Genomic DNA, 20752 nt, shown 5'->3' with positions numbered 1-20752 from the left:
TTTCATACCCCGCCTACTTCGGCGCGCGAGCACTACCTAGGGTGCGCGTGCGCGATCCGATTGCGCGGAGCCGTTACATCCGGGTTTTCATTGCTTCCTTGTTTTCCGTTCAGAGAGAACGGAAGAGCCCGGCTCCTAGCCAGTAAACTTTCGCAGCTGCTGGACGCCAGGTAGTGCACCTGTCGGCTGGCATGGCTGGGCTGTGCTTTGGGCAAGTTCTCTTATCCAGTGTCCCGCAGACACTCCGCCAGGCTCAGGACTGGTGAGGAGATGGAGAGGGGACCACGGCCATCTCCCAGAATATCACAGGATCCTGGAAAATGCAGATTCTTTTACTTTCGTGTCTTGACCAGTAAAGGTAATCAAGAGAGAGACAGAATATGCAAAGGCAGCCATAGTTGGTCTTTAAGGGGTAAGAATGATGCCTCAGGTGTCCATTCTTAGGACCATACGCTTGGTGCAGGAACTGTTTCCAGGAATTTAGAGTGCATTGCAAACATTACTGTAATGTCTTGAAAATTGTGGATGAACGTTTTATTGAATGAACTAACTAAAGAGTTAATTACTGTATACACTCCTTTTACAAAAGGCATTTTTTTGTTGTTGTTTTTGTTTCGTTTTACTATTAGGGATGGAACTCTGGGCCTTATGCTTAAGTGGCAGGCGCGGTGGGGATTGAAGGGAGTCATGAGGATGACCTTCCCAACTGTACTGTGTCCCTCAGCTCGGTCGGGCGCTCTCTGCTTCCTGGCTGCTAAGAGCTGCGCAGCTTTCCTCTGTCATACTCTTCTGCCATGTTTCTCTGCCATGCCACAGGCATAAGAGCAATATATAGCCAGCTGATGGCGGACTGAAACCACCAAATCTGAGGCAAAATAAATCTCTTAAATTGATTTTTTTCCACATTTTTCTTTTGGGGGGGTGGGGTACCAGGGATGGAACTCTGGTCCTTGTGCTTGTGAGGCAGGCGGTGGAACCACTGAGCTAAATCCCTGGCCCACCTATTCCTTATTTCTTATCCATGGACTTTTGCATAGTTTCCAGTTTTTTCACCAACAGAGATGCCTCAGAAACATAGAAAAGCAGTAGCACGGAGTTTATCTGCAGTTCCTAATCCAAATGCTCAGCACAGCTCTATAAAGGACACAGCATGGAGCTACTGATTGCAATAAAGACCCAGCACCACTGCAGGAGTTATCTCCAGTAGTGGTGGGGTAAGCACAGCTCTCAGAAAGGAGCAGAGGAACTTCCAACTGACATGCTTATCACAAGGGTGAGGATGCAAAGAGGAAAAGAGTCATATTACTTTCCAGGAAGGTTGTCACATCGTACTATGAGAATGCCCTCATGACCCTCAAAATAGGACATTCCCCATTTTAGGTTATCTTACTTTTCTGTATCTCGGATTGTGGCACTTAGCACAACTGTGATTAAGTCTTAGTTCATTTTGTAACGTGCTTTTCCTGCCAGAATGTAAGTTACATAAGTACAGAAACTTGGTCTTACTTTATCCCAGCATTCTGGACAGAGTATTGCATATAGCAGACTCTCATCTGGTGTTTTCTGATTGAAGAAATAAGCAGAATCTCAAGTAGGTCTGGTGGGACAATCATAGGGCAGAGACGAGAATATTTTAGCAAACAAATGGAAATACCCGTTTTAGAATTTGGAGACAGAAAATTAAGCAAAAGGTTATGATGGGAGATTTTGTACAGTAAACCCAGAGGTGTAGATTTGGATAAGATTGTGGTTAGCCAAGAATGTGAACATCTGTTCATCAAGCCCACAGGGACCTTGTTTATCAGAAATATTAAATCTACCTATAAAAAGTTGACCAATGGGGCTGGGGATTTAGCTCAGTGGTTCCAGCGCCTGCTTTGCAAGCACAGGGACCTGAGTTCAATCCCTGGTACCAAAAAAAAAAAAAAAAAAATTGACCGATACACTGAGATAACACACATTTTACCTAATTGGATGGGAGAAAAGAAAACACCTGCAAGGGCCGGGGATTTAGCTCAGGACCCGAGTTCAATCCCCGGTACCAAAAACAAAAAAAAAACAAAAAACACCTGCAGGATCTAAGAGAAGAGGGGGCAGGAACAGAGGAGGAGATGCAAAAAGAATTAAGATGTATTATATATATGTATCAACTTCCCATGATGAATGCAATCATTTTTAATGTGATCATTAGTATAAACATGTAATAAAAATTTAAAAGATTTGGGAGAAGAGTGATTAAAAGGCTTTGAACCTTAGATTGGGCATGGTGGTGCACGTGTATAATTCCAGCACTTAGGAGGCTGAGGCAGAAGGCTCTTAAGTTCAAGGCTAACCTAGGCTACATAGTGAGACCTTGTCTCATAAAAGTAAAACAAAGTTTTTACCTTAACATATACCCAGTTTAAACACCTAACACAGCTGTACTACAAAATGGGTACTCTCGTACTTCATAGTCTACTAGAACTATAAAATACTTCCCATAATATATACAGTCCAGTGGTTTTTAGTATATTCATTGTGCAACCATCGCCACTAATTCCAGAACATTTTTATCAACCAAAAAGAAACTCCCAGCCCATGAGCAATTACAACTCATTTCCAGGCCCTTGCAACCACTTACCAACTTTGTGCCTCTATAGCTTTGCCAGTGCTGGATACTTCATATAAGTGGAATTACATAATAGTTGGTTTTTTGTGTCTGGCTCCTTTCGCTTAGCCAGTTTTCAATTTCCATCTATATTGCAGCATGTAACAGTACCTAGTTCCTTTGTGTAGCTGAATAATACATCATACTGATACATGTGTGTACCACATTTGTTTATCTATTCATTGGCTGATGGACACTTGTGTTGTAGTTGTTATTGTTGTTATTATGAATACTTCTGCTGTGAAAATCCAAAAACAAGAGTTTTTGGGCTTTTGTTTTGTTTGCAGTAGTAGAGATTGAACCCAAAGTATTTGTGCTAAGCAATATCCCTATCCTTTTTTATTTACTTTGAGACAGGGTCTGTCTAAGTCATTAAGTTCCCCAGGCAGGGCTCAAATTCACGGTCCTCTTGCCTCAGCCTCCCAGAGTGCTGGGATTCAGGTATACACTGCCATGCCTGGTTAAGAATTTTAATTTAATTTAATTTAGTGCCTTTATTTCTCTTAAGGATGATATTGCTGAATATGCAAATCAGTTTTTTTGTTTTTTCTGGTACGGGGATCCAGCTCAGGATCTTGTACTTGGTAGGCAGGTGTGGCACCAGAGCTAAATCCCCAGACCCATACAAATCAGTTTCTAAAACTATCCACTGAGGGTTTTTGTTTGCTTGTTTTCTTTTCAGAGAAGGTCTTGCTATGTAGTTCAAGTTGGCCTTGAACTCACAGCAATCCTCCCAGGTGCTGGGATTTCAGGGGTGCATCACCATATCGGATTTAAATACAGAATCTTTCTGGTAGGGCCTCTGCCTTTTTAACGGTAAAATGTGTTCATAGAGACTGTTTTGTCAGGACAACAATCACATGCTTCATGGAATCTTAATTAGGACATACTATTAGGTCTTGAGATTGTTATGCTTCCCTTTTGGAAGTCTATCCGGTGCTTTGAAGAATTAACAGTTCTGGAAACCTGGCTGTACTTGTGATTCACACTTCCTTTGAGAACACTGTCACCACCCAATTGCAGGATGTGCAGATTGTCAGTGTGGGGCAGCGTGCAAATGCTCTTCTGAAAGCTGACAGGGCAGCACTGAGCACAGCTTACAGATGCGCCCCAGGATTACATTTTTTTTTTCTATTGCTGTGTGTCACACTTTGCCAAACAGGGTATGGAAAATGAATAGGCAGTTTTCTTACACACTTCTTAATAGACAGTTTGTCACCATTAACTCCATTGTATAAGAAAAGCATAAAAACAGTTCCACAGCTACAACAATGTAGTTGCAAATGTACAATTTGAATGAATTTATTTTTCCAGGACTTTTAAATTATTAGCACTACTTGCATGAAAGAGATCTAGTACATAACTTTCAGAGAAGTTTATAGACTTCTTTTTTAATATAGCACCTACGACAAGGAATTTGAAGGCACCTCCCCCATACAGGGGAGGGATATTTCTCTTCACATTCTAAGGTGATACCCCTCATAGCAACTGAATTCCTTAACACCTGTGTTAGTCTATGAGGGCTGGCATAGCAACAACTCAGACTGTGTGGCTTCAGTAATAGAAACCTATTGCCTTACAGTTCTGGAGACTGCAAAGTGCCAGCCAGCTTAGTTTCTGGTGAGGCCTCTCTTGTCTACAGGTGGTTTTCTTCTAGCTGTCGTCTCATGTAGCCTTTCCTCTGTGCTTTCTTCCTCTTCTTATAAGGATACCAGTCCTGTTAGATTAGGACCCTACTTTTATGCCTCTTAATTATTACTTCCTTAATAGGCTCTTTCCCAGTACAATCCCATTGAGAGTTAGGGCTTCAAAATACAAATTTGGAGAGACACACTTCAGTCTCTAACAGAAATCAGTAACAAAAAAGACATAATTTGTGATTATTGTTCTTATGCATAAACTTTCTCAGTGTTTCACTGCCTTTAATTCAGATTTTCTATCCTAAAGACTTCAAGAAAAGTCCCTATCTCCCCCATTGCCAATTCCATACAATGATAATAGATACAACTTTTGACCACTAGGTATAAAGCGGAAATTGTTTCAGATTCTGAGGCTATACACATGAATGAACCGAAGCTCCTCTTAAATACTTATACCCTAGAGTCTTACAAATTCTGAAAATTGTAACAAAGACATATAAGGGTTCACAAATTCCAGATTATCACATGTCTTTTTTAGAGGAAGCTGGATCTAGAGTGTGTGACACTGGGATTGATTCATGGTGCAATGCTAGATCAAGGGCACTAGGATTAAGGGTGTGAGTGCTACCTGCCCTAAGTAGCCTGGACAAAACATAAGGGAGACAAAGAGCTGCAGTCACCCTTTGTTGCTTTGCTACATTCTGCCTACCATGAGCTGTTTCTCCTCTGCAATGCCACCCTGCCTTCAAGCCAGCCAATTACATACTGAAACTTCTGCAAACTATGAGCTAAATAAATCTTTCCTCCTTTTACCTTGGGTGTCAGGTATTTTGTCTCAGTAATAAGAAAAGTAATTAGGACATAGTGCATGGTGGCTCAGTGCTGGGAAGAAGGGGTAAGAAGATCACAAATTCAAGCCTACCTTGGGCAATTTAGTGATTTAGCAAGAACCTGTCTCAAAATGAAAAAGGCTTGGGAATATAGTTCAGTGGGAAGGCCTGCCTTTTTATTTAATGTTTAACTTTTTTTATTTTTGGTGGTACTGGGGATTGAATCCAGGGTCTTTACACCGAACTTCATATCCAGCCCTTTTTGTTTTTTATTTTGAGGCAGTGTCTTGCCAAATTATTCAGGCAGGGCTCAAAATTGCTACCAGCTTCCCAGAGTGCTGGGACTAAAGACATGTTAACTTTTTGTTTGTTTTATTGTTTTTGATACAGAGTCTGGTATATAGACTGGCCTTGTGACTCCCTATATGGCCCAGGCTGGCCTGGATCTCACAATTCTACCACAACCTCCAAGTGCAAGGATTGCAGGCGTGCGCCACCATTTCTGTCTTGTGTTTTAACTTTTTTGGGGGGCGGGGGTACCAGGGATCAAACTCAGGTTCAGGTCCTTGCACTTGTGAGGCAGGCAGTGACACCACAGAGCTAAATCCCTGGCCCTATTGTGTGTTAACTTTTAGCACTGGATTCCTTTCTTTTCTTCCTTTTTTTTTTGAGACAGGGTCTCACTATGTAGCTGAGACTGACCTGGAAATCACTGTGTAGCCCAGGCTGCTCTTGAAATCACAGCGATCCTCCTGCCTCAGCCTCCTGAGTGCTGGGATTACAGGCATGTGCCACCACGCCCTGCCTTTAGCACTGGATTCTTATGATGCAGAGAGTAAGACTTTAAAACACTTAGCAGTTGAGATCTTTTAATTTTCTTTGGTAAGAAGTTTATAGACTGAATAGAATTTGCTAAATTGTACATCTGTACTCTGTACTGATATGCAGATAGTGAGCAAAGACTAGCTTGTATTTGGACAACAGTCTTTTGTTTTATACTTAAGAGTTTTCATCAAAAATCTTCATATAAATAAGAAGTCAATTTGAAACTCCATTTTTCAAGTCAAAGCACTGAAGAGTTAAGAATACTTTATTGTTGGTTACTTTTTTTTTTTTTAGTACCAGGGATCAAACTTGGGACCTTGCACTTGCAAGGCAGGCAGCGACACCACTGGGCTACACCCCCAGCCCTCAAAAACACTTTATTGTGATGCAACACATTACTTGATATGATATAGAAAGCAAAACTGTTAAGATCTGACAGAATCAACTCTACAGTGTAAGGCACCAACATATCTGTTATCAAAATTTCTCTTTTTAGTCACCCACGCAGTATTTTTTTTTTTTTTTATCATGAACCACCGGGTATGGACACCAATTCAGCATTCAGCAGAGGCAGACAACTGTCATGTTTATTTGTTTATTTATTTATTGGTACCAGGGATCAAACTCAGGTCCTGGTGCTTGCGAGGCAGGCGGCAGAACCACTGAGCTAAATCCCTGGCCCTGTCATATTTATTTACACTATGAAAAGTATTGTCTTTATTATTTGGACCACTATATGGTTTTATATTTCCCCTCCCCCAATCTCCCATACTCAATGCTGGAAACCAGAATTTTTTGCACCAAGGAGGGGTTTTCTAGAATATGAAGCTTTCTGGGATACCCTAGAATAAAAAATAAAGTCCCTTCCCTTACTCTTCCATTTTCATAGATAAGAGCCTGTCTACTATTTTCAGATCTGCTTTTTGACTATAACAAATTATATTTAGCTAATCTTTCTTAGAAGTGCAGTCAGAGGTAAAGCAAATAAAAATGGCTAATCATATCTTTTTGGCAGTAACGGTTTGTTTGGCTAGATATACCTGGATTACTTACCTCAAACTTGGCAACAGTTTTTGCTACAGCTATTCCACGATGTGTTTATTTACCTATAGGAACAATTCTGAGGCTAAGGTTGGTTGTTCCTAAAGCTTTGGCTGCATTGCCTTTTGCTATTTCTTCTAATAGCTCCATTCTATGTACAAAAAAGATAAACACATTCATTAATTCTATAGCACATTCCCAAAAGACTAAGAATGACAAATCAAGCATGTTTATAAAATACTTGACAATCATGTTAAAGCCAGGAAAGGTTTTCAAAAAAAAAAAAAAAGCGACAGAGGAGATACAAAGAGAAAGGAAAGTTCATACCTTTCTCCTACAGTCATTAGCTTAATAAGTTTTACTCAAGGCTTGTTTAATGCTGTTAAGAGTTGGTAAACTAATGTTAGTCACCAGCAGACATTTAAAAAGTTTAAGAACTTCCTGAGGACTGGGGATGTTGGTCAGTTGTATAGCACTGCTTGCCTAGCATTCACAAGGTCCCAAGTACCACTGCACAACAAAACAAACAAGAAAAACTGTCTACTGGGACTGGGTGTATGTCTTAATGCCTAGTGCCTGCTTAACATGGGGGGGGCTCTGAATTCCATCCCCAGCACACAAAAAAGAAAAAAAACTGGCTACACTAGGTTCCTCTGCCTTTACACATTAAACAGTCACCATGAACCTTTAATCCCGAGGAATAAGAATACTATTTAAAAATAGGCTATGGAGCTGGGGCTGTAGTTCAGTGGCAGAGCACTCGCCTGTGTCACTTGAGGCCCCGGATTCAATCCTCAGCACCACAAAAAAATAAAGGCTATGTATTGTATTATAGGGTTTGATCTACTAATCAACTAGTGACCTCCCCCAAACCTAAAGCTACATAGATTTCATGTATTGAAACAAAATAACCACCCTACCCAACTCATAGACTTGTTCCCATATACGCGTAAATAACATAAGCATACTTGCCTCTCTTAAAGGCAAGTGATCCACCTTTTTCACTAAAGTGAATAGGCATCATCCCAAATCCCTCCATCCACAGTGTTCTTCTGGGTTCATACATTAGTGTCAGAGCTGTAGTAGCATCTCCCTGGAGAAATCGGGTAGGCTCCTATGCTAGGGACCAGAGAGAGACCTGCTCCGGGGTCCGTATGGAAAAGGAGCCGGTCTTAGCATCTCAGACAGCAGCAGTGCCTCTCCTTACTGGGGATGAGGGGTAAGAACTCGAGCAGAGCCAGCACTTCCTTGGTGGTGGCTCCTCCTCCAACCTGCGCCTTCAGAGCCGGCTGCCACTCCTAGCCACTAATCACTAGAAACGGGGGGTGGGGGTGGGGGACGGGACGGGACTGAAAGACAGTTGCTGTAAGAAGGTCGTCGTGGCCAGCAGACCCTTGAGCTAAAGCATCACTGCTTTAGGCTGATCCTGTTTCCAAAGGGTCACTTACCGAAAACTCAGGATATCCTCTAAATAGTGGCCTCTTCAACCTGGCTATTTTCCCCGGGAGGGCATAATTTGCCAAAACCTATAGACATTTTTGGTTGTCACAACTGGGGGAGCTGCTTTGTATCGAGTGGATAGAAGACGGTACAGATAAACATCCTACAATGTACAGGACAGCTCTCATAAACGGGATCATCCAGCCCCAAAAGTCAGTAATGAGAGCCCGAGAAACCCCTCTGATAAAACAAAGCAAAGAAAGGTCAAGTCCTGGAAGAAAGTCACAGAGCGGGGTTTGGGCCGGAGCCACCCGTCTCTGTGAGGCGCAGCTGCAATGCTCCTAGGAAAAAAAAGAGTACTTAAAAACCCTAAACACCCAGTGCTGCGAGGCTGCACTCCTGCAGCCAATTTTTGCACCTCGCAAGACAAAACACTACCTGCCACCCACGGCTGAGACAGCTGCGAGATCGACCCCAGCACTAGACAACTCGCCGCCTCATCCAGGACGGATTTTGAGGCCGCGACACCTGTGTTTCCAGAGTTTAGGCAAAAGTGCGACTCCTGGGATCTACCCTTAAAAGGCGCGCGCACGAGCACTTCCTACCCCAGACGATAACCCGGGTGGAAAGCCGCGGCGCGCCCCCGGGCCAGCGCAGACTCCTCCACTCAGTAGGCGCAGCAGGCCTCCGCCCCTACCGGTCTTTCCGCGACCCGCCCTCCGCCCAGTCTCCGCATGCGCAAACTGGCCCGGGGGTGGGGTGGGGGCGGAGCTGCTACATCCGGGCTCCGGCAGCTTGGGGTGGTTTTGTTTTCTAGGCTGAGACTAGGGGCAGTGAGGCGGCTCCGCGCGGCGCGACACCGGACACCGGAGCTACTGTACGGTCAGGGCTGGACGTAAGTGCGCGTGGGTGACGGTGAGGGGGAGCAGCTGCAGGCTGGACAGGGCGCGGCTGACGCCTACGGGTCTTTGCCTCTACCCTGTGGGAAGCTGCGCCTCGCTGGACCATCTTGACCACTTCCTCCTGTCCTGTGACCGGCGGCAGGGACAGCGCGACCGCGGAAGACTCGTCAAGCTCGGTCCGGGGGAGGGAGTTCGGGAGGGCACTGCAGCCCTGCCCGGGACATCACGGTGAACCCTGCAAGTCATCTTGTCCCTCTGCTTTGGGGCTGGACACAGACCCCGAGAGCGACTGTAACTGGCTGGTTCCGCCGCGAGAGATGTGGCGGAACTAGAACTAGTTTCCAGATCTTCAAGTCCCCAGCCCACTCTCTGGATCTGCAATTCTCGGAGTCTGGAGGGCGGAGTTTGGGTTCGAGTTTGTCAGTAGTCATGCAAAGAAAAATGGATTCAAGGCGGGGTCATTAGGGTAAACCGAAAATAAAAACAAAATGGGTTGCTGTTCTTCTCAGGGAAGAACAAAGTGAATTTTCGTATCTGAACTCATCCCAAAGGTATATTAGCACTGGTTGTAATCATAGTTTTAATATTTAATTTTCAAAACGAACGATAAAAAATTGAAGTCGTACTTTTAGGGCATCATGGTTTTGGATTGTCATCACTGTTGGCTACAGAGTAGCTGTGGGAGTTTGGGTGTTTCTTACTCTTGTTTGTTTGTTTGTTGAGACAGCGCCTCACTATGTAGTTGAGACTGACCCGAAACTCACTACGTAGCCCAGGCTGGTCTCAACTCACAGCGATTCTCCTGCTTCAGCCTCCCAAGTGCTGGGATCACAGGTGTGCGCCACCATGCCTGGCCTTTCTTGACTATTAGCAAGTTGTAGGGAATTCAATTTTTTTCATATTCTGAAATAGAGAACGTGGGTGTGTCTCAGGCCAGTTCTGCACAACTGAACTTGTAGGAAGGTTTTATGTAATTTGTTAAGGTAATTTAGGCCAGTTATGGTAATTTCAGTAGCAGTGAGTTACTTATTTTTGGTCTGCTTTTTTGAGGCTATAGTAAAATAAAATGGATATTTACATAGAAATGATACCAAAGGCAGACTTGAAGAAGGAAAAACTAATAAAGTGAAAGGAAAGGGTGTAGGTAGAGGTAAAACCTGCAATGCAGTGTTCTTTTTTTTTTATTAAATAATTGAATTTATTGGTACATTTTAGGGATACAGTACAGTTACATTCATTGTTGGGATCTTGTACCTCTACATGACAGGTCTTGGTTCTCATTTTTTCCCCTTGTCCCTGCCCTCCCTTCACCGCCTCCTCCCCTCCCCATTTACAAACACTTTATTTCCATCTTTTTATTTTCTCACATTTTTTTCTTTTCCCTTATTACTCTTCCCCTACCCATCCCACCTTCCCTACACCTTTTAGCCCCTTGCTTCCCATTTCACAATGTCAGTTATCTTATTAGGATTTTATGTACTATTACAGTTTATTCACACTGGAGAAACTATTCAGTGTTTACACATGTGTGACTTATTTATTTCACTTAGGAGTATATCCTCAATATGTATCCATTTTCCTATGAATGAATCTAAATTCTCATTCTTTATGGCCGAGTAATATTCCATTTTATAGAAAAACCACATCTTCTTTATCCAATCTCCAATTGATGGGCAAATGGGCTGTTTCCAAGTTTTAGCTATTACAAACTGTGCCGCTATAAACATGGGTGCGCATATATCACTGTGATATGATTCTTTTAGTTCTTTTGGAAAGATACCCAGCAGAGGGATGGCTGGGTCAAGTGGAACCTCTAGTCCCAGCTCTTGAGGTGTCTCCATATTGATTTCCATAGTGGTTGCTCCAGTCTGCACTCCCACCAACAATGGAGAAGGGTTCCTTTCTCCCCACAACCCCGCCAACATTTGTTATTGTTTGATTTCTTGATAGCAGCCATTCTTTGTGGGGTGAGGTGGAATCTCAGTGTTGTTTTCATCTGCATCTCTCGAATGACCAGTGATGTGGAACACTTTTTCATATATTTACTTGCTGCTTTTACTTCTTTGTCTGTGAAATGTCTGTTCATTTCAGATGCCTGTTTTTTAATTGGGTCTTTATATTTGGGGGGCTGATTGTTTTGAGTTTTTTGTATATTCTAGATAATAGACCTTTGTCTGAGTAACAGCGGGTAAAATTTTTTTCCCACATTGTAGGTTGTCTCTTAGTTCTGTTGATGGTTTCTTTTGCAGTGCAGAAGCTTTTTAAGAAGATGAGATCCCAGTTGTTGATTCTTTCTGCTAGTTCCCGTGCTACTGAGGATTTGTTCATAAAGTCTTTTCCTATGCCAGTGTCTTCCAGAGTTCTGCCTAACTTATCTTCCAGCAAGTTTAGTGTTTCTGTTTTAATATTTAGATCTTTCATCCACTTGGATTTTAATTCAGTGCATGGTGAAAGATAAGGGTCCAGTTTTAATCTGTGACAGGTTGAAATCCAGTTTTTCCAACACCATTTATTGAAGAGGCTATCTTTCCTCCACTGAGGATGGTCAGCTCCTTTGTCAAAGATGAGGTAGCTGAGTACATCTGGATTTGTTTTTGTGTCATCCAGTCTGTTCCACGGATCCTCAGGTCTGTTTCTTTGGTAGTACCATGCTGTTTTTATCACAGTGACTTTGTAGTATAGTTTCAAATTGGGAATAGTTATACCCACTGCCATATGTCTGTTGCCTAGGATAGCTTTTGCTATTCTAGGTCTCTTGCAGTTCCAAATGAATTTTTGGAATCTTTTTTCTAGTTCTGTGAAATATAGTGTTGGAATTTCAATTGGCATTGCATTGAATCTGTATAGCAGTTTTGGTAGTATGGCCATTTTCACTATGTTGATTCTTCCTACCCAGGAGCAAGGGATATCTTTCCATTTTTTTATATCCTCTTCAATTTCTTTTTTTAGAGTGCTGTAGTTTTCAGTGTAGAGGTCTTTTGTTTCTTTTGTTAGATTGATTCCTAGATACTTCATTTTTTTTGGATGCTATTGTGAAAGGAATTGTTTCCCTAATTTCTCTCTCAGTGAGTCTGTAATGCAGTGTTTTTAATCTGAGTGGGAAGAAACAAAGGTTCTATGAAAAAATACATAAGTTCCCCAGAAAAATATTTTTCACCTGTGCTTTAACTCAGCCCAAGTTTATCACCTCCTGATTGTATTAGTGCTCCTGGACTGTAATATGAAAAGTAAACAATACTCGGTTATTAAGGGGTCATTTAATTTGTTAATATTTGTGGAAATTATAGGATCTGACAGTTTTCAGGAGGTCAACCAAAGTTAAAATTTTTTCAATATTTGGTTACCCATCTTTGTTCATATTACTTAAATATACCTTTATTCATACTGCTTAAATATACAAAATCATCTTTTAAATTGAAAAAAAGCTAAAACAATGCCAGGCATGGTGGTGCATGCCTATAATCCCAGCATTTGGGTTGCAGGAGAATCGCAGCAATTTTGAGGCCAGCCTGGCTACATAGTGAGTTCAAGGCCAGTTTGAACTACATAGTGAGACGGTCTCAAAAAAAAAAAAAAAAAAAAAAAAAAAAGCTAGGACAAATTCAGGGTATTTTGTTGTTGTTTGAGACAGGGTTTCCCAATGTAGTCCAGGCTGGCCTTGAACTCCCAGTGTAGCCCAGGCTGGGCTCAAACTCAGAGGCTATCCTCCTGCCTCAATAGGCGTGTACTGCCACACCCAGCTACATATCCAAATTTTGTTTCCCAAAATCATAATGTGACAATTCATCAAAAGCTAAATCAAATATTCAAGAAGTATGTGGAGCTAAAGTAAAGCATTTGTAACTTCTATTAAATTATTCCGGAACTATTAACTTTTCCAGGGACATAAGTCAAGTGAGAAACAAATAAATCAGAGTACTTCATTTAGGTATTTATTTTGTTTTTCTTTGTTTTGAAGTGACTTGAAAACATGTCTGGATTTCTAGAAGGTATGAGATGCTCAGAATGCATTGACTGGGGGGAAAAGCGCAATACTATTGCTTCCATTGCTGCTGGTGTTCTGGTAAGTTTTTGGGCCTTCATTGTTTTAATGTGTTTCTGTTACATGTTTTGAATTCTGAAGATGTTTTAAAATTGTGCTTTTATTTTAATCTTTGAACACTGAATTTAGTTTAATAATTGTTTTGTTATTTATATATTTGAAATTTGATCAGTAGCTTGGGCTATTTTAACTGAATGATAAAAATGACATAATCAAATATTGTATATTATATGTTTATTCATTCTATGGATTATGCTTTCTTTTGATGAGTACAGTAAGGCACAAGGAAGTGTCAGAGAAGCAATTAGGTGAAAACCAGTCAAGAGATTTAGTTGTGTTTCTCCCTAACCTAGAATTAACTTTCTTTTCAATCTCATAAGAAAAAATAACAGCGTACTCATTAAAAAAAATTTTTTTTGTTGGTTTTTTTTTTTTTAGAAGGTTTTGCTACATAGTTCAGACTAGCCTTGAACTCACTATATAATCCAAGCTGGCCTTGAACTCATGGTGATTCTCCTGCTTCATCCTCCCAAATGCTGGAATTATAGGTGTGTGCCACCACACCCAGGTCCAGAATAAAATTCTTACTTACTTTGCAAAGTCCTCAAGGAATCTGATATTTGTATTTTATTGCTTTTTATTATTTTTGGTTTTTGTTTGTTTGTTTTACAGTACTGGATATTGAATCCAGAGCCTTTCCACTGAGCTATATCCACACCCTTTTTTTATTTTGAGGCAGAATCTCACTAAGTTGCCTGTGCTGACATTAAACTTGTGATCCTCCTGCCTCAGCCTCCCAATGCTGGGTTTACAAGCATGGAACAGCACACCCAGTTTAATCTTTGTCTTTCATGATCTTAGAATGCCATATGCTCTGACGAGTTAATTAACTAACTAACTTGGTACTTTTTGTATCAAGAATTGAACCTGGGGCCTCATACACACTATACCACTCAGCTTTGTCCTAGCCCCTAAGTAAATTTTAAGTAAACAAATTAATAAAAGTCTAAGTCTATCTCTTCTTCGACCTAATATCTTATGTACAAATTCTGCTGTTATAAATATTTTTTAAGACTTTTAACTTTTTGTCTAATGAAGAAAATATCTTGACTAGATTGAACTGAGGATAAAAAATAAAATGAGCCATTACTCATAGTAGCCAGTGAAAGGTCATTAATAACATATGGCTCTGTGTATAACCCATTGAAACTAATTTGATTAGCCTAAAATAGCTACTGTAAAACAATTGCCAAAAAAATGGCAGTTTCCAGAGCTGACTTGGTCAGGGTGGGAAGTAGGATTGGGGAAAGGGGTTGCTCACCTTCTAAACGGTACTATTTCATTGTAAGTTTCTGCTCAGATAATGAGTATTTGTGTGGTTATGGTTTTTTTTTTTCATTATTGGTACTATTTCATTGTAAGTTTCTGCTCAGATAATGAGTATTTGTGTGGTTATGGTTTTTTTTTTTTTCATTATACATTCACCCTTGATAATCCAGAACCAAGTTCAGTTAAATAAATTATAATCTGGTGCTCAGGTTGAATTTAAAATCACACATGATGCCATCTAAAGATTCCACTGTGCCAGCAATGGTGTCACACGCTGAATCCTAGCACTGATGATCACAAGTTCAAGGCCAGACTGGGCTACATACTCAGTTCTGAACTATGTAGTGAGACCCTGTCTCAAAAAAAACAAGAAAACCCCAAACAAGCAAAAAGACTACAGTGTAATTCATCAGAAGTAAAAAGCATAACTGTGGAGCTGTTATTTCACAACATCAAGAGAATAGCTACAACTGCCAACAATTGTTCTGCGTTTTAATTTAAATACTTTTTCTTCATTTTTAGTAACATCTTTCTAGAGGCTGCTACTATATCAGTATTAGGGTATTTCTTCTGTAGGTTGGAATTTGAGTCATCTTTTCCTGTCTCCGTATTTGTAGTTCACAAACTTGGATTGCAGAATTTATTACGGCAATATGAAATGAAGTAGGTTTAGGGTATCTAATGTTTAGTCAGCTTTTTAGGCATGTGCAGATTATATGCAGTTATGTCACATGTAAGGAAACTTGAAATTCATTAGAAGGAGCATCTTCTCCTAAATACCTTGCCCTTTTTTAGCTAGTAAGATATATTGCTGTAATTTCACATTAGTATCACCTCTTTTTGTTTTAGTTTTTCACAGGCTGGTGGATTATCATAGATGCAGCCGTTATTTATCCCAGTATGGAAGATTTCAACCACTCGTATCATGCCTGTGGTGTTATAGCAACCATAGCCTTCCTAATGTAAGTGTTGTTACTGACACCATCTATACAGATGGTCAAAATCTAACATTATTTTACCTGTAGTCATAAGATTTAAAATGTTTAAATATTATCAAGTTGGATATGATTTAAAAATTGAATAGTAGGGAAGAATGTACAGAAAAATAGCAGTTCTTTCCTGGTCTTCCTGTCATCTCTCCTCTCCCACATTATCTCCAGTCCAAGAGATCTCCTCACCTTCATCCTCCAGCCTGTTCAGGGTTTTCATTTCTAGCTTCATGTTTGAATTTCCAAGGGCAGGTTCTCATTTCAAGTGTCTTTATGTTTCCTTAATTACAGGTGCTTCCTGTAGGGGCCTTTATGTTTAACTAGGCCTTTCTTCAGCGTGATATAGGCCTTTCTTCAGCTGTCTGGTGACTCTTGGTACCCATTATTATTTAGGAAACAGTCAAAGAGAATTGAGTGAAAGCTGTAATCCTGGGTCAGAGCTTCCTCATACGATAAGTAGCGAGGAGCTAGCCTTCCAGGTATCAGGGTTAAAGAGGACTTTTCCCTGGCATCGTTCTCACTAGTTGCTGTAATTCTTTCCAAAGAGTTCTTTCAATTACTTAAGATAAAACTTTTTTCCCCTTTCCTAAAGAGGGCAAGTGGTCACCCAGGGTGCTCTAGGCCATATGGGGTTAGCAAGCTGTAGCCAGGCCTGTTGCATAAATCAAGTTCTGTTGGGACAGTCACACCCGTGCCACTACTTGGGCTCTGTGGCTGCTTACTTGTGATGATTTGACAGAGACAGTGTGGCCCACAGGTTTGAGATACTTATTATTTGATCTTGGAGGTGGGAATCCCTTTTTCCATCTCTGGACCTTGGGTTGATCCTTGTGTTCTCAGCCCCATTCCTCACTCCATCCACCTCCAGCACCCCTTCATTCCTGTCCCCACTTCTGTTGGAAGGACGCCCTGTGCTGTACCCCTCACCATGCAAATGCTAAGCATGGGCCCCTCCTCGGTTGAAATTTCATCTGCTGAGGAGATCAACCTTTCTGATGTTATTTTTTTTTCTTTTATTTTCATTTTGAATGGGCTTTTGAAAAAGAGAGGAAGGGGAAGTCCTTTTCCTTTTTTTTTTTGGTACCAGAGATCAAACTCAGGTCCTTAGGCTTATGAGGCAGGCGGTGAACTGGAAGTCCTTTTTCTGACATTGTTAAACAGAACCTCTGAATAGTTTATTTCCCTCTGTCATTTAAAATTCAGTATCAATAAATTCCGGAAGGTACTTGTAGTGCACACATCATATGCGTGTGTGTGTGTGTGTGTGTGTTTGTATCAGTAACTTTTTATTTATACGCTGCCCAAAGATTTAAAACATTCCCACCACCACAAAGTGCTCCCTCTCGCTCCTTCCCAGTTAGTCCTCCCTGCCTGAACATGACCGCTGTCAGTCAGCTTTCTGCAGATGTTTGACGGTAATATTTTGGAGTCATTTCTTCCAGGCTTTCACCAAACCAGGTCAAAACTTCTCACATTTTTAAACTTGGCTGCACTTGTGAAGTAAGTATGAACAAAATAACTTATTTTTTTAAGTAAGCACATGGCCTGTGACTGACTGGAGGAACTTCATCCCTGCTTGAAGTAGAGGTCTGACTTCAGAAGCCACCTGCTAGCGAAGGGCTTTAGTCTTTTTCTTTGAAGTTCAGCTAGAAAGCAGGTATTTCTCGTTCTTGCCATTTTGGAGCAACTTACTTTATTGAAATAGTTATGCTCATAAAATCCTTTTCTTTCTTTTTTTGGTACTGGGGATTGAACTTGGGCCCTTGTGCTTGCAAGGCAGGCGGCAGGACCACTGAGCTAAATCCCCAGCCCTCATAGAATCCTTTTTAAAAGCTGACCACACACATTTCAACATTGGTTCTGATTTAGAAGATTGACTTTTGTGATATTATTTATTTGCTCTACTTTTTTTCTTAGTTTGCTCTTTAAAAACTTATTTTGTTAGCCAGGCATGGTGGTGCATGCCTATAATCCCAGCACTCGGGAGGCTGAGACAGGAGGATCACTGTGAGTTTGAGACCAGCCTGGACTACATAGTTCCAGATCAGTCCCAACTACATAGTGAGACCCTGTCTCAAAAAACCAGAAAAAAAAATTATTTTGTTGCCCTATGAAGCAGCCCCAACTATGGAGCTTGGATGTACTCTATGAGACAGTGTTTCCTGCTGAGCTCAAATTCTATTAGGTTTCTGGTCCAGAATCATAACTGATTTGACTCTTATGTTATTATCAGTATTTTCCATCTCTTTGATTCAACTTAAATCTTCTTGTATTAGACTATGTGTTAGACTATGACCCAGCAGACCTTTTAAACTAAAACTTTTAATTGTCACTGAAATGGCTGAAGGGTTTTCCATGCCTAGAACTGTGCTGACTCAGTTCAGTTGGGCATTCCCCACTCAGGCTGACAATCTACTAACCACCACAAATAATTATGAGTCTTTTAAAATTTTTTAATTTACATATAATAATTGTTCATATCTATGAGGTACAGTTCTATTTCAATACATATATACAGCCACCACATTAGGGATATTCATCACTTGAAACAGTTATCATTTCTTTGTGATCATTCAAATTTCTCTCTAATAGCTATTTTGAAATATGCAGGTAATTATTGTCACTCATAGTTACCCTGTTCTGTAGAACATCAGAAGTAATTCTAATAGGGAGGCTGAAGCAGGAGGATCACTACAAGTTTGAGACCAGCCTGGTCTACATAGTGAGTTCAAGGCTGGACTGAACTACATAGTGAGACCCTGTCTCAATATCACCAGTACCACCACCACCACCACCCCCTCCCTGAAAAAAAGAAGTTACCTCTTCCTGTCCAGCTGCACTTCACCCATTAATGATCCTGTCTTTATTCTCTTTCCCGTATCCTTCCCGGGCTCTGGTAACCACTATTCTGCTTTTAACGACTACGAGATGAACCTTTTAGTGAGACGACATTTGTCTTCCTTTGCCCGACTTACTTTGTTTCAGCAGAGTGTCCTCCATTTCCAGCCGTGTTGCTGCAAATGAAGAATTTCATTTTTTTATGACTAGATAACGTTCCCTTGTATATGTGTGCTGCATTTTCTTCACCCATTCATTTAACAGTAAACACCAGTACAAGTGCAGATGTCTCTTTGATGCACCAATCTCATTTCCTTGGGATATGTACCCAAGAATTGTAGAACTGCTGAGTCATGTGGTAGTTCAGTTTTCTTAGAACCAGCAGAGTACTTTGCTCCTTCTAGAGCATAGATTTGCATAAATAAGATTGTGTATTTTTGTGAAAGAAAAAAAAACACAAACAGGGCTCATACATTCAACATATTTATTGAGCACCCATTATTTGCTAAATTTGTGCTGAGCACTGAGAGCAGAAATGTGAAACAAGATAGATATGGCTCCAGCCCTCACGAAATTTATGTTTAGTGATGGATGCATAAACATTTTTTTAAACTAACTGGGTATATATAAAATGTAGATAACTTTTAATTTGACATATTGTGAATATCTTCCCATGATATTTAAATTTTTTCAAAGGACATTTAGAAAGGCAAGTGAGTGTGGTAGCACTGGCCTCTATTCCCAGAACTCTTGAGGCTGAGGCAGGAGGTTTGCAAGTTCCAGCTCAGCCTGGATAACTTAGTGACTTAGCAAGACCTTGTCTCAAAATAATTAAATAAATAAAGCTCTGAGGATGCAGCTCAGTGTGAAGACTCTGGGTTCAATCCCCATTGGCACAATAAAAAAGAAGGAAGGCAAAGCCACGTAGGGTGGTACTCTGAGAAAGTCTCTGAAATGTTTCCTGTATTTAGAATATGTACCAAGGATTGAAAAAGCAGAATTTTACCACCTGAATCTTTCTTTGATCTTCTCTGGTTAAAATATACTGTTATTTTGGAATATAATGATTATTTCAAACATTAGACATTAATACAAAATTATAAAAAGTCATTGCATAGTCAATGTTAAGTAATTTTGGTTCAACTGAGGCTCATTGCCTCTCTGCCATTGCCATCCATGGCTCTGACTTGAGAATGTCTGATGTGTGCAAATGGAGAACTTTAGCAAAATAATGTTTTGAAAATTTCATGCTTCAGTTTTAACAAGCAACAGAATCACCTGGAAAACTTTACAACATGGATATCTGGCCTCCGAGACCAAATGGTCTACTTGGCTAGGTTTGGGGTAAGGTCAGAGAGTTTTCAAACAAATTGTCAGATTATGCTGAGGCTGCCAGGCCCACAGTCACAGCTTGAGATAATGCCTGATAGAAGCATTTGCTTGAGATCGTGCAAGCCCCAGCTTGGGTTTGGGAACACTAACTTGTTATATCTGACACTCTGATGTCACAGACAGTTTCTTCTTGGAGTTAGAGACCCTAATTCTTGATTTTATTTTATTCACATAGGATTAATGCAGTTTCGAATGGACAAGTCCGGGGTGATAGTTACAGTGAAGGCTGTCTGGGTCAAACAGGTAAATAAATGCAGACATATTGCTATCAGAGTTTGTGTCCTTAAAATGAGAATTTCATATGAATTTCTTAACTTCTTCAGATCAGGCATGGGATGGATTGATACCTAGAGCAGAGACTATGGGTTCTAAGGCAGAAAGTCAGAGTCATATATGATCACCAGGTGTCATGGTGTATGCCTGTAATCCCAGCACTCGGGAGGCTGAGGCAGGAGGATTGCCACCAGTTTGAGGCTAGCCTGGGCTACTTAGCAAGACCCTATCTCAACCCCGCCCCCCAACCAAAAACAAAGATCCTTGACTCATTTCCTTCTACTGTTCTTATTTTAGACTTCAGGTTTTTCCTACTTGAAAAGTTAATTGAACTGAGTGGTGCCACATGAAAAGCAATTCTGGTATAATATTATTTCTTTTAAGGTGCTCGCATTTGGCTGTTCATTGGTTTCATGCTGTCCTTTGGATCTCTGATTACATCCATGTGGATTCTCTTTGGTGGCTATGTTGCTAAGGGTAAGAGAAAATAAGCCAGTTATGGTTTATTGCCATGGAACACTTGAATTTTACATTAAAGTTGATTTTTTTTTTTTTTTTTTTTTT

General features: G+C 40.7%; 1 protein-coding gene across 3 annotated transcripts in view; it reads left to right on the top strand.

Moving 5' to 3' along the window:
* The first annotated feature begins 67 nt into the window (after positions 1-67).
* The window catches only part of Tmem50a (transmembrane protein 50A), a 27909-nt gene continuing 7224 nt past the window's right edge, over positions 68-20752 (top strand). The window contains exons 1-5 of one of the 3 annotated variants that reach the window (XM_010633601.2): positions 68-170; positions 13284-13388; positions 15546-15658; positions 20091-20158; positions 20573-20665. In XM_010633601.2, coding sequence (XP_010631903.1) covers positions 13296-13388; positions 15546-15658; positions 20091-20158; positions 20573-20665 — 367 coding nt within the window. In that variant the 5' untranslated portion in view covers positions 68-170; positions 13284-13295. The other 2 variants (XM_010633606.2, XM_010633582.3) reach the window with 2 other exon arrangements.

This window comes from Fukomys damarensis, unplaced genomic scaffold (genome assembly GCF_012274545.1).
Source record: "Fukomys damarensis isolate Sample0158 unplaced genomic scaffold, DMR_v1.0_HiC HiC_scaffold_23, whole genome shotgun sequence".
Lineage (NCBI taxonomy): Eukaryota > Metazoa > Chordata > Mammalia > Rodentia > Bathyergidae > Fukomys > Fukomys damarensis.
This window is presented reverse-complemented; position numbering and strand designations above follow the sequence as displayed.